Genomic DNA, 13,192 nt, shown 5'->3' with positions numbered 1-13,192 from the left:
CCTATAAAATGCTGAAACAGATCAGGTGGAGTCCCTATAGTCATCACATGGAGATGATATTCTGCTTTGCAGAAGGATGGCAGGCACAGCAGCACAAGCTGATGACACCAGGAGACATCCTTGATGTGGTGATGCATAATCAAAATTGCCTTTGTGCAGCTTCAGGTCTCTTGACCTGGTCCCTTGGAGCATAGCTACAGATATGTAGCATCTCCATCACCAGGAGGCTTGTCCAGGATGCAGAACCTCAGCCTTTTGCACAGCTACAAGTCAGGACCAAACAGAGACCATGTAGAAGGTCACCATGTGATTAGGATACTGTCATGTTGGATCTACTCTTTATCAGCTGTGTGCCAGACCCTCTTTGGGCATTGGCTTTGCTGGGATGGAGGTCATCTGCTTTGTCGGTGGCCATACTGAAGCAAAGAGGGATTAAAATTCTTTTTTGTGGCCATGCAGCTAATGAATTTGGTAGGGCTAAGGATAGGTAGGTATGTTAGTCTCCACTAGTTCTGTACCTCTGTGGACACAGAAAAAGCAGCTATTTTCTGTTGTTATTATTTCCCAACATCCCCACTGATCATCTTTAGCTGCCTATATTTGGTGATGCACTGAGAGCTGCCAGGATCCTTCAGACTAATGTTAACTTAAGCATAAACTTGGGTGTTTTGGGACTCTCCACTCACTGTCTGTGCAGAGCAAGAAGGCTGCAGGGGCAATGCCTTATCTGTCCAAAAGAAGAAAAGTGGTCATGCTTTTGTCTAGGGTGATCCCAGGCCTTTGCTGCAGACCTTCAGCATTTAAAGATAGAAGCCCAGAGCTTTAGTATGCTGATTCTTGGGAGTGTTGCTACCTCAGGCTGTTCCTGGTGGTGGCATCTGTAAGACAGTCACAACTTCCTGGGGACATCATGGTCTCTGATGAACCAGGCTGACTTAGAGAGTAAGGTATGTGCACACAGCTCTTTCTTTTGCAATAAGTAAAGACAAGGCTAACCTTCAATATCTAGACTCTCTGCTGTCTCTCAGAAGCAGAGAGTTCTTTTCCAAGGAACTCTGAGGAAGAGAATGATAAAAATAGACTCATACCCTTGGGGCTAGAGAGGTGGCTCATTGATTAAGAGTCTTCCTGCTCTTCTAGAGGACCCAAGTTCAGTTCCCAGCACCATGTCAGATGGCTCACATATGCCTGTAACTCCAGCTTCAGGGAATCCAACACCCTTTTCCGGCCTATGAAAACATGTGCTAGTAACTCATGCTTCTGTACCCACTTCAAAGACAGGGAAATTGAAGTTAGGGCAGTTGGGAGATATGCCTAAAGACATGCACACTTAAGACATAGCAGAGGACGTGAACTCAAGTGGGTTGAGTCCCTAGTGCTGTCCAACCCCTCTCCAAAACAGAGATCCCAGGGCCCAGGAAGTGAAGGTGATAAGATGCTCAGCACCAAGTCCAGGATGTTTCTTTCTTAGGGGCTTTCTGCTCACTCACCAGTCCATTGTAGAGAGATGTGACAAAAAAGCTCAGGGTTTGGAGCTGTGGGATGTGGTATAAGTGTTGGAGCTGTGAGCATTTCCTGAGTATCGGTTCCTCATCTGTAGAATGGGAATTATGACCCTGCCTGGCTGACTTAGGTGACGAGATTGTGATGCCTTTTGTACAATATCCCCAGAGTTATCAGTATCATTATTGCAGCCATTAGTCCTCTGAAGGGCACACTGTGCTCAACCCACAGTAACAGTTGGCCAGAGTGAACTCCTCAAGGGACAGGGCTGTATGTTAGCTCTTTGTACAGTCCTGGGCCATGGGTCAGCACACTACAACTCCCTGGCCAGAGTCAGCCTAGCCTACTCTTATAATAAAGTTCTGTTGGAATGCAGCTACCACCACTGCTCACTTACCATTTTGTCTCTGGGTGTTTCCATGCCTCAGAGTTGAGAAGTTTCAGTGCTTTACATATCTACATTTTGGCCTTCTGCTGAAGAAGTTTGTGAAGCTCTGCCTAAGAAATAGTATAATACTTACAGATGGCAGGTGCTTTGTGTTTTATTTCTTTATACGCACATGTGAGTGCATGAGTGTGCTTGCATGTGTGTATGTGTTTGTGTTTATGTGTCTATGTGTGCAGAGACCAACTTTAGGCATCGTTTCTCTGGACGCTGTTATAGAACTCAGTCCTCTAGGCAAAACAACTTCCATCTTCAAGAGACCAGCTGTGCCTATTTGCAAAAGTCCATCATGATGTAGCCTATGGACTGTGGGCATTCCTGCATAGGAGGGTGGCCTGTTGACTGTGGACATTTCTGCATAGGAGGGTGGCCTGTGGACTGTGGACACTTCTGCATAGGAGGGTAGCCTGTGGACTGTGGACATTCCTGCATAGAAGGGTGGCCTCTGGACTGTGGACATTCCTGCATAGGAGGGTGGCCGATGGCCTGTGGATATTCCTACATAGGAGGGTGGCCTATGGACTGTGGACATTCCTACATAGGAGCAGTCAACAGGATCATTGAACTCTCACCTGAGTATCTAGCTAGCTGTTCTGTCCTAATTGCATATGGCCCTGGGGTTCTCAGGGAAAGGATAGAGGATGTAGGCTGGAGAAGTTTAACATGAAAAGGATCCATCTGTGCAGCTAGGGAGCCATCTTCTCTGCTGGATGCAGACCTTCCAGGTGCTTCAGAGTAACCATGCCCCTGCCTATAACCTCTCACCCATGTTCTATAAGAGCCTAATAAACTCATTTGTTCCCCCAGGGTGATCATTGGTTTATCTGAACTTTGGTTTGTCGTTGAGGTCTTTTGAAGAGGGAGTAGATATTTAAGTCTCCCAAGAGGGAGTATTTTCACAATACTGGCCATGAAGCAGAGTCTCTCACTGAGCCCAGAATTCCCTAATTAAGCTATACTGGCCAACAAGCCCCGAGGATCCGCCCATCTCTATCTCTCCAGCCCCGGGATTACAGGCACACATCACCATGGCTAGTGTTTTCACATGGTCCAGAAACCCAGCTCAAGGCCTCCTGCTTACCTAGCAAACACTTCACTGACTGAGCTTTTTCCTCAGTCAGCATATATTGTCTCGGACTTTGAACCCTAAGTCTTCATCCCAGAACAGCCACTGATTTGCTGTTTATCTGTGAATAAATCTCCTTCTCCCTCTGGACCCATTCCCATGAGTTCTCAGTTTACATGGGAAAACATTATAATCAGTTGGGAATTTTATTTACATTTCTGAAAGTCGCCAGAGTTGTTGAGTAAGAGAAAAGGGCAAGGGGCTGTGGGTTTACCTGGTGAAAGTCTTGCTCAGACCACGGTCTGGCTGATCATTACCCTGAGATAGGTTGTATGGAGTCTTATTGGTGCTAAGAAAACAGCTGCTTGTTGAAGGGAAGTTTTTATTTCTGCTGTAAAATGTTCATCTAGCAGATCTGTGATCCTGAAACTCAAGGTTAACTGAAACAAAGGGTAATTTTAGAATGAATGAGGAAGAGTCATAGACAAAGTGGAGTCCCATATGCGAGTAACTGGGTTTTCCTTTGGAGTTACTTGGAAAGCTATCAAATGCAGAGTGCCACACCCCCAGCTCCTGGAGCATGTGAAATCTCATGCCCAGAGTGTCCCTGGTGAGCCTGCCCATCAGCTAGGATGCCAGGGGGCACTAAGGCACGGTGGAGACAGTGACAGGAAGAACAGGCTATGATTTTTTAAAGGGATGAGCTGCTTTTCTTGTTTACCTACCACTACCACTTCAGAATGTGACCTGGGTTTCCCATAACAGTTGCTATTTAAAAGGAAGCCAGAACTGTTTCCGTGAATCTTCCACTTTGTAAACATTGCCAATAATCTGATTTTAAGGTGTTCTCCCAGCCAAGTAAAATTGCTCATCTGTGACCTTCACTAAAACACTGAGCACCAACCTAGCACTGACCACCCATGATTCAGTTTATTTCAGGGTCATTTGGGTGGTGATTCCTAAGTGCCCACCATGCTTGGATGTCTTACAGGTTCTAACATTGTCCCACTCTCATTCTGTTCCATTTTATAGAGGAGAATGTTGAAAGGTCATGGAGTCCCAGGGCTGGAGTTTGAACCGGGCAAGCTTACAGAAGTGTCTTTCCTCTCCTCAAAGGGTGTAGGATGATGCCCCCTCCCCCCACTGTTTGATGATAAACTTTTCTTGTATCTCTCCTGAGCACAGCAGACAGCCCGGCCCACCTTCTTTGCCCGGAAATTTGAAGCTGTAGTGAACCAGGAAATCATTGGGCAGCTGGACTCTTACCTGTATGGGAACTATCCTGCGGGCACCCCGGGCCTCCGCTCCTACTGGGAGAATGTCTATGACGAGCCAGATGGCATCCACAGCCTCAGCGATGTGGCGCTCACCCTGTACCACTCCTTCATCCGTCTGGGCCTGCGGAGGGCAGAGTCATCCCTGCACACTGATGGGGAAAACAGCTGCAGGTGAGCCAGGTGCTGAGCTGGGTCACTGGCAGAGCAAGGTGCTATGCCATGCCTCTCTGTTCCCTGCTCTCCCTGGTCACTACACGAGTCCCTCCACTCTGTGCTAGTGCTCTGCTTCTTAGCTTACTTTTACTCTCCGAACACAAGCTGTAACGTTGACCCTAATCATAGCCTCCATCTCTGCCTCCCTCCCTCCCTTCCTTCCTTCCTTCTCGTCGGCCTATCTTCCTTGGTTTTTCTCTTTTGCAAACAGTATCTCACTGTGTCGCCCCGGCTGACCTTAAGCTCACTGTGGCCCTCCAGCCTCAGCCCCCACGTCTGAGATCACAGGTGTGCACCATTATATCTGGACCTTGGACAAGGTGTGAACTCCTCAGATCCTCAGTTTCTTCTTGTGTAAGATGAAAAGAAAGTGCTCACAAGCCCCCTCCTGAGTGTGTACTGTGATCCTCATTTTAATCTTATTTTACGTGCTGAGGTGTTCAGTAGCTTTCACGAGATTTTGATGCCCTAGTGACCCTTATTAGAGCCATCACAATGGCTAGCCGTGAGTGTTCTGGTTAAGATAGTAACCGTAAGGAGCACCTCCCGTTGCTGTTTCATTGTGGCTCTTTATTTACTATCCCTACCATCACTGCATAGTTTACCTTTCCTGGTCGTTAAGGTCATCAAGTCCCACCCTGTCAGAAGCTTATGTGTGTTATGGTGTGTGCATGTGTACACATTCATGTAACTGTGCAGGCCAGAGACCAATGTCAGGTATGCTCCTCTATCACTCTTCGTCTCATTTTCCCACATTTTTTTGAAGTATTAATATGCACTTGTGCCTTTGTGTGGGTATAGGGATATGTGCATATGAGTATGGATGGCCACGGAGGCCAGGAGAAGGCATTGGGTGCCCTGGAGTTGGAGTTATAGGCTGTTTTGAGCTACCCACTCAGGATGCTGGGAACTGAACTAGTGTCCTCTACAAGAGCATTTTAAGCCCTTGCTGCTGAGTCGCCTTTGCAGCCCACTGTGTGTGTGTGTGTGTGTGTGTGTGTGTGTGTGTGTGTGTGTTCACTGATTCAGTAAGATTGGCCAGCAAACCCCAGGGGTCCTTCTCTCTCCCCAGTGCTGGTAATACAGGCACATGCCACAAATCTGGATTTTTACGAAGGTACTGGGGATCTGAATTCAGGTCTTCACACTTGCATGGCAAGCAATTTTACCAATGGAGCTATCTCCCAATCCACCTCTGTGGTCAAGGGTTCCTGCCACCCCCACTCCTGACCTCCCCAAGTCAAAGGGACATCAGGCCCATCTCGTGTGGTTGTACCACCCAGTATCAATGTCAGCGAGTGTCTTTTCCCCCTGGCCAGACTGTGGGAAGAGTGTAAACCTTGGAAGCACAGACCGTTTGTCTAGTATACAGCATCGTGCCCCAAACTTGGGAGGCAACTGTTCTTCTGGACCAGCTTAATCATGAGCTCCCTAGAACCTATAAGATAAATGATCTTATAGGGAATTCCAAAAGACACTCCCGATTTATTTAGGGTTGTTGAAACTTTCTCCTGGTACTTGCTTTGGAATGAAGCAAGCCATCTAGTTGCCTTGGGCCCAGAATCCTTTGGCTTTTCTCCTTCATTTTTTATTGTGATGGAGCTATTGTGCCTTGCCGTGGGCAAAGCCATGTATTTATGAATCGGAGGCTAGGAATAAATCAGGACAAAGGACCCTTATCCCAAAAAAGGCAAAGGAGAATGAATTGCTACCCGTGGGGCATCTAGGGAAATAGCAAGTGCCTTTCATCTGATCTGGGCATTTCATGCACACTGTGCGTTTCTAGGCTGCAGTACAACCTTTCATAAAACAGTGTTTATTGATTCATTTTCTCATTATAAAGTAATGCATGTGCTTTGCAGAAATGTTTGATGTAGCAGATTCAAACATGAGAGCACAAGAAAATAGAGGCCACTTCCGATCCACCATGCAGGGATTGAGATGCCAATATGTTACTACCAAACCCCAACTCAGATGCCAGTAAATAATATAGTACTTGTGAGTCAGCATGAGCCCTACAGGGGGCACTGTGCACACCGACCTAGACCACTTGAGCTCCATGCACCTGCAAGTCAGTACACACCCAGCAGGAGGTGCTGTGCAAACTGGCCTAGACCACTTGTACTACTTAGTTGAACTCTAGCCCAAGCTGCTCAGAATGTCAACTTGAAGTTGACTACCAAACACTTGCTTTTTCAAGGCAAGCAGAAACCCAAAGTTGTATGCTTTGCTCTATTTTTTTTCCCCAAGCTCACCTTATGTAAATAAAGAGTGAGAGAAACATACCTTGGGCCAAACAAATGTTGCCACTACATTCTGTAAGTTATCGTACTGCCTCTTGGCTCTTTGACTTTTCTTAGTGAAGTTGCTATTGCCATTCCCTAGGGATGGAGGAATGTGATGAGAAGGTGCAGAGGGCTGTGTGTTACATCTCAGGCTACATGGTCCTCAGGTGTACTTAAGAAGTGCAAAGCTATAGGGAATCCTAGGTTTTCACTCACTCAGCAAGCATGGCTTGAACACCCACTGTGTACCAGGCTCTTTGTTAGGCACTGAACATTCACCTCTGACCCAGACAGACCTGACCCCAAGGTCCTGATCTTCACATTCTAGTGTGAAGACACACAGTCCCCAAGTGTGCACATGTGCCTGGGCATGTGTGATCACAGAGGTCAAAACTATCTGTAAGAATGAATGCTCTGCTGAGTTCGGAGCAAGTTCTCATTAAGCACAAAGGCAAGGCACAGCTCACCATATACTCACAAGAGAAGCTCATCCCCAGCAGACAGAGGGTCCTGTGCAAATGCCCTGGGGCACAACCGAGCTCAGCACACCCAGGAGCCCAAAGTAAGGCACCTGTGGCCAGAAAGTGGGCAGTTTGGGCAGAGGGGAACAAAACAAGTAGAAAAAGACAAGGCTTTGCACTCCAGCTACAAGTATTAAGCACAGTGCTTGTGGCTGACAAAGAAGCAACCAGTGTGACTACAGTGAAGTTATTCCTGCCCCCGTGGAGGCATTATGAAGGCTTGGGCCAGGCTCTGGCAGTACTCAGTAGAGCAGGAGGTAGAGCCAGACAACAAGCATTCTTGGTGGAGATGACTCAGTGGGAGAAAGCGCTTGTCTCACAAGCATGAAGACTTGGATCTCCAGCACTGTAACACCTGCCTATAATCCCAGCAATGGTGAGAGAGAACAGCAGACGATGGATCCTGGAGGCTCACAGCTAGCCTAGCCTAAGTGACAAAGTTCCAGGCCAGTAAGAGACCTCACCTCAAACAAAGGGCAGAGGATACCCAAGGACTGATACCCAACACCGTCCTCTGGCCCCCACAGGCATTCTGTACACACACTCACCAACACCCCCACATGTACACACTCACCCCCAAACACACACACACACACACACACACACACACACACACACACACACACACACACACACACACACACACGTACAGAAGAATGCAAGAAAAGACAAGCAATAAAACAACAGATTACTCCAATACTCAACCTTCACTCATGTTCTTGACATTCAGCAACACTCAGTATGATTGACTGCTCCTTTCTGGAAATATTTTCTCCTTTGACTCCCAGGCAGCAAGCTTTCCTCTATCTGTGGCCTTCCCCACCTCACAAAACAAACACCAACAGTGCATTACCTGTGGACTGCTGGAACAATGCCTTGCAGCAAATAGACCAGGGTTGGGAATTTGTAATCATTCCCTTCGTGCTCACTTGTGAATCAGCTGGGCCATCTTCCTTCTGAGTCTGGACCTGCCTCCCTTCTGCATCTGCAGCCAGCTGCAGGTCAGAGGGGTTGTTCTGCAGCTCTTGGCTGGGAGCTGTTGGCTAAACCACAATGGCACAGACTCGGACACTTTTAGTGACTCTCATCCATTACCAATGACTCATCTTTACACAAACTAGCGTAAGCACAACTCCCATGGTGACCCCAAGAAGGCAAGAAGGTAGACACAAGGTTGACAAGGCCTGGATCAGAACAGCCATGGCATCTCTCCACCTGCTATTGGTCAAAGATGAGCCAGGAGTGGGAAATAGACTCTTCCACACCAGTGCAGAGAAGGTTGCAAATGTGCTCCAGATACTGGAAACCTGAGGCTTTGGGGTCACCTGTGCAGGTGAACACAGACTCTTCCAAGGCTATATCAAGGAGTCCAAGTACCACATGTGATCATCCTCATTTAAACTAAGTAAAATTAAGGCAAGCATAGTTGCCTACATCTGTAATTTCAGCATTTGGAAGAAGAGACAAGAAAATCAGGAATTCAAGGCCATGTTTGACTATGTATTAAGTTAGATGCCTACCTGGCATGCATGTGACTCTGTCTGAAAAGAAAAAATAATAATAGTAATGAGACTGAGAAGATGGGTAAAATGCTTGCTAGTCAAGCATGAAGGCCTGAGTTCAGATCCCCAGCACCCACATAAAAAGTCAAGCATGTCAGCATGAAACTTTAGTTCTAGCACCAGGAGGCAGACAGGAAGATCCCTGGGGTTCACTGGCCATCCAGTCTAGCTAGTTGGTGAGCTCTAGGTTCATTTAGAGACCCTGTCTCAAAAAAATAAGTTGATGAGTTATAGAAAAAGACACCTTATATCACCTCTGGCCTATACACACACACGTGCATTCACACATGCACACACATACCTGTACCACACATGCACACAAATTAAAGAATAATAAATGAACTAACATTAAAAATTGTGCCCACATTTCAAGTGCTCAGCAGTTACTGGTGGCTACCATGGTGGGCAGCACAGATACCCCACACCTCCACCACCTGAGAAGGCACTGCCAAACAATGCCAAGCATCTGCAACAGCACAGGGTCCAAGGCTTCCCACCCACAACGATCACATCTAAAGTGCAGTGTGAGCCATGAAGACCCAGCACTCTGAAGAAAGCTGGTTCTTTCTGCAGAGCCCCAGAGGCATCCCAGTAACAAGGCAGTGATTTCGAGAGGTGCGTCAACACAGGAAGGAGGCTTCCCCTACCATTCTAATTGAACATAAAGACTTCAAACTCCAGATCGGAAGCAGAGGGAAGCCTGCGTTTCGCAGAGGAGGGACAGTGATTTGTGGAACGCTGTTATTAGGGAGCCACGGCAGCCTCTTATCGCTGTGCAATTTACACGCTGCAGAAGTGGCAGCTTTTTATTTTGCAAGTGGAGAGTTGCTGGTCTCCACGGCTCACTCTTCCATTCTCCTTTCTGCTTCCCATTTCTTCCTTTTCCATGCTAAGCTTTTGAGCCCTATCTAGCCAGCAAATCTGTACAGACCAAAGGCACGCAATTTAAAACAAACTTCCTGTTGGAGGCTGGATGTTTGCAAGTATGTATTGGCAGTAATTTTTAGAAAAAGAAAAAGAGTGTGGGGTTATCAACACCCATTTAAGGAAGACAACAACAAGAAGATAAATCAGTGTTTCTAACAAACTTGGGTACTAGATAAAGAGTTTTAGAGGTGTGTGTGTGTGTGTGTGTGTGTGTATGTGTGTGTGTGTGTGTGTGTGTGTGAGACAGGGTAAATAAATATGAATTCCAACAGAATAACAAATATTTTATAGTCTACTATTATCCATCAAAAGATCACTGCTTCTATAACATACCATGTTCCATGACACACTCCTAGCCACACAGAAACACACAATCTTATTTTCAGAGATGTGAGTGTGCTCAGGAAGTCCAATGGCACAAAAGCATAGCATATATGTTATGATTCCAGCTGCATAATATTCATGAGACTGGGGAGATGTCTCTATCAATAAAGTGTTTGCCACATGAGTGTGAGAACATACAGTCTTGCAGAACCCACATTCAAAAAGCCAGACATAGTGGCAGGTGCTTGGTTATACCAGCACTGGCGAGGTCTCTAGGGCTTGCTGGCCAGCTAGTCTAACCCACTTGACAAACGATAGGTCAATGATAGAACCTGCCTTTAAAAACAAGGTGGAAGACACCTAAGGAATGACATCTGTGGTTAGAGTTAGCCTTTACATGCGTGTACCTCCACCTTCACATACACATATTAGCTAGCCCACTAGGTAACATGTTTGCAAATACATACATTGAAAACAAGGCTACAGGAAAAGGCACCAACAGAAGTATTCAGGCATCATTTCACTCTCTGGTACCCAGCACTTAATAGATATCTGTGAATGGGTGTTATTTATGGGAACAGGCATCAAAAGCAGTGATTTCTTTTCTTTATTGTACTTTCCTATAGTCAGCATGTTTTCCATTTATCACTGGTTAAAAAAAAATTATTTGCAAATACTTAGACCCTGGATTCATAGATAGCAGCTTTCAGACTGATGCAGATTAAGGTAAACATTGGCTTAACAGGGCCTATTGTAGGAGCTAGACCACTGTGAAGTGTGGGGGCCTCATGGTGACACTGCACACCTCATATCCTGATCCTATGTTTGTAGGTACTACCCAATGGGCCACCCAGCATCTGTCCATCTCTACTTCCTTGCCGACCGTTTCCAAGGTTTTCTGATCAAGCACCATGTGACTAACCTTGCTGTGAGCAAACTGGAGACACTGGAGACATGGATGATGCCAAAGAAAGTCTTCAAGATCGCAAGTCCCCCCAGTGACTTTGGCAGGCTTCAGTTTTCTGAGGTAAGAAGCCAAAGAATGTCAGTCTTAATTGTCTCCTAACACTCTCTTGCTGGCCTCTGTGCTTCACCTGACACTTAGTGTTGGAAATTGAGAAAGAGAATGTTTGTAGAGCCATAAAGATGAGCTTATTCTGTTCCTGGAGACAATTTCCCAGTTGCATACACCAGAATCAGCATCTTATAACAATGCAACCAGAGAGGTATAGGAGTGTGTCAACATCTTGGAACAGAATCAGCCTAGCATGGTCTATTGTTTTAAGGCAAATTTTATTCTCTTATTTTTGCATCTCATCCATTGATTTCTTCTAAGCCCGTTTTAGTAATGAGCCAGTAACAAGGCAGCTTTCTCATGAAGTCATGGCATTAGTACCATTTAATGGATTAGGTGAGGTTTATGGACGTCTAACTATTTTCTAAATAACTGCTAAGACATGGAAAATCACAAAATTGATTCCACATCTCACTGGCCACAAATTCCATGCTTCATTTTATACCGTTATTTTCCCCTTTTTCCTACCACAGGGGCTAGCTCCTAAACTTTAAAAGTAGGTGGGCTGGTGGCCATTTAAATGAATGAATAGATGGATGAATGGGTGGATGGAGCTGATTGGTGATTAGATGAACTGTCAAATAAATGGATGGAGGATTGAAGCATGGGAGTATAGGTGGTTATATGAATGGATAGATGGATTGATGGGTGACAGATGGACAGACAGATAAGTGATGGAAGGGTAGGCAATAGAATGGATGGATGGATGGACGGATGGATGGACAGGTGGATGGGTAGATGAATGGACAGATAGAAGTATGAACAGATGGGTGGATGGATATATTGGTGAGCAGAAGTGTCAGAGATGGTTGAGTAGGCTAACTGCAGATATATGAATCCATAAAATGTTGCTCCCCTCTGATAACAATAGCATCATCTCTTAGAAATGTTTTTGGTTTGGGTGATGGCTTCCTGGTACATCCTTGTCACATCATCCCTGCCTGCAGGCCCAGAAGACCCCACATGATCTGGCTACTGTTTGCCTCTCCACCCTTGTCCAATACTACACTATTTCTTGCTCACAGTTTCTGTGTCTTTGTCAAACAAGATGTCCTTATTCTTGACTTGAGCTTGTCATGTCCCTTTACCTAGACTGCTTTCTCACAGGTTGTCCTATATGTTTCAGTCTTTTATTTTTCAGTCATTCTGATCTAAATCCAAAGAGGCACCTTCAGAGACACCTCCCCTGACTAGCCCCTTGTATCACAATGGCAACATTAAACACCTACTACTTCCTTAATTGCCTCTTTTAGGATTTACCTTATAATGTCATCTTGCTGATTTATGAACATGTCTTGATTGTACACCAGAAAACTGGACCTCTATCTCTCACTCACTGCTGCATCCTCTGCACATATCTTTAGTAGAAGAGCCGTGTCATTAGTAGGTGCTGAATACTGTTGAATGAATGTGACTGTCCCTGGGGCTGGAAAGTGCTGGAAGGAAGAGGAAATATGATGGAGCTTGGGCCTCATGACCCCCACGAATGGGTTTGAGTGCCAGGTTAAGGTTGAAGAGTGACTTTTGATATGCAGGAACTTGAGAGTTTGGGAGTATGAGGGAGAAATCTCACCTGCTTATGTTTCCTTGCTGGTCCTTCTTCACTCACTGGAGGCCTGTCTCTTTGCTTTGCCCCATGACTGAATAGATTCCCTGTCAAACAAGCATGGATGAGTTTCTTGTAAACTCATGTTTTTAAGGAAGGTTCCATGGGAACTGACTAGCTCTGAGATGCTATGGCAGCCAGGTCCATAAATTACTTGAGTTAGCAGTACAATTAGATGCTGCTCCAGTTGGATTCTGTTCTGGGGTCCCAAGTAGCCCATTGAAGACATTCATGTCCCATTAAAGAGATGAATGCCTGGTGTCTGGGCTTTCCCTCTTTATCAGACTGCTATTGGGTCACTGGGTACCTCTGGCAGTGACAAGAGATAGTTGGTCGTCACATGGCTAGTAATTTGTGAGTGTTTTCACTATGAATCCTGCAGCCCTGG

At 45.9% G+C, this 13,192-nt stretch overlaps 1 protein-coding gene across 1 annotated transcript in view; it reads left to right on the top strand.

Annotated features, from left to right (window-relative positions):
- Window positions 1-13,192, top strand: part of Xylt1 (xylosyltransferase 1) — a 300,160-nt gene that overhangs the window by 271,284 nt on the left and 15,684 nt on the right. The window contains exons 9-10 of the mRNA XM_052714005.1: window positions 4,200-4,462; window positions 10,955-11,150. Of these exons, the coding sequence (XP_052569965.1) occupies window positions 4,200-4,462; window positions 10,955-11,150 (459 nt within the window). The remainder of the gene's footprint in view (window positions 1-4,199; window positions 4,463-10,954; window positions 11,151-13,192) is intronic.

The sequence above is a fragment of the Peromyscus californicus genome, unplaced genomic scaffold, assembly GCF_007827085.1.
Source record: "Peromyscus californicus insignis strain IS unplaced genomic scaffold, ASM782708v3 Scaffold_4__1_contigs__length_199733344, whole genome shotgun sequence".
Taxonomy (NCBI): Eukaryota; Metazoa; Chordata; class Mammalia; order Rodentia; family Cricetidae; genus Peromyscus; species Peromyscus californicus.
The sequence above is the reverse complement of the archived record's forward strand: the minus strand, read 5'-3'. Positions and strand labels throughout refer to the sequence as shown.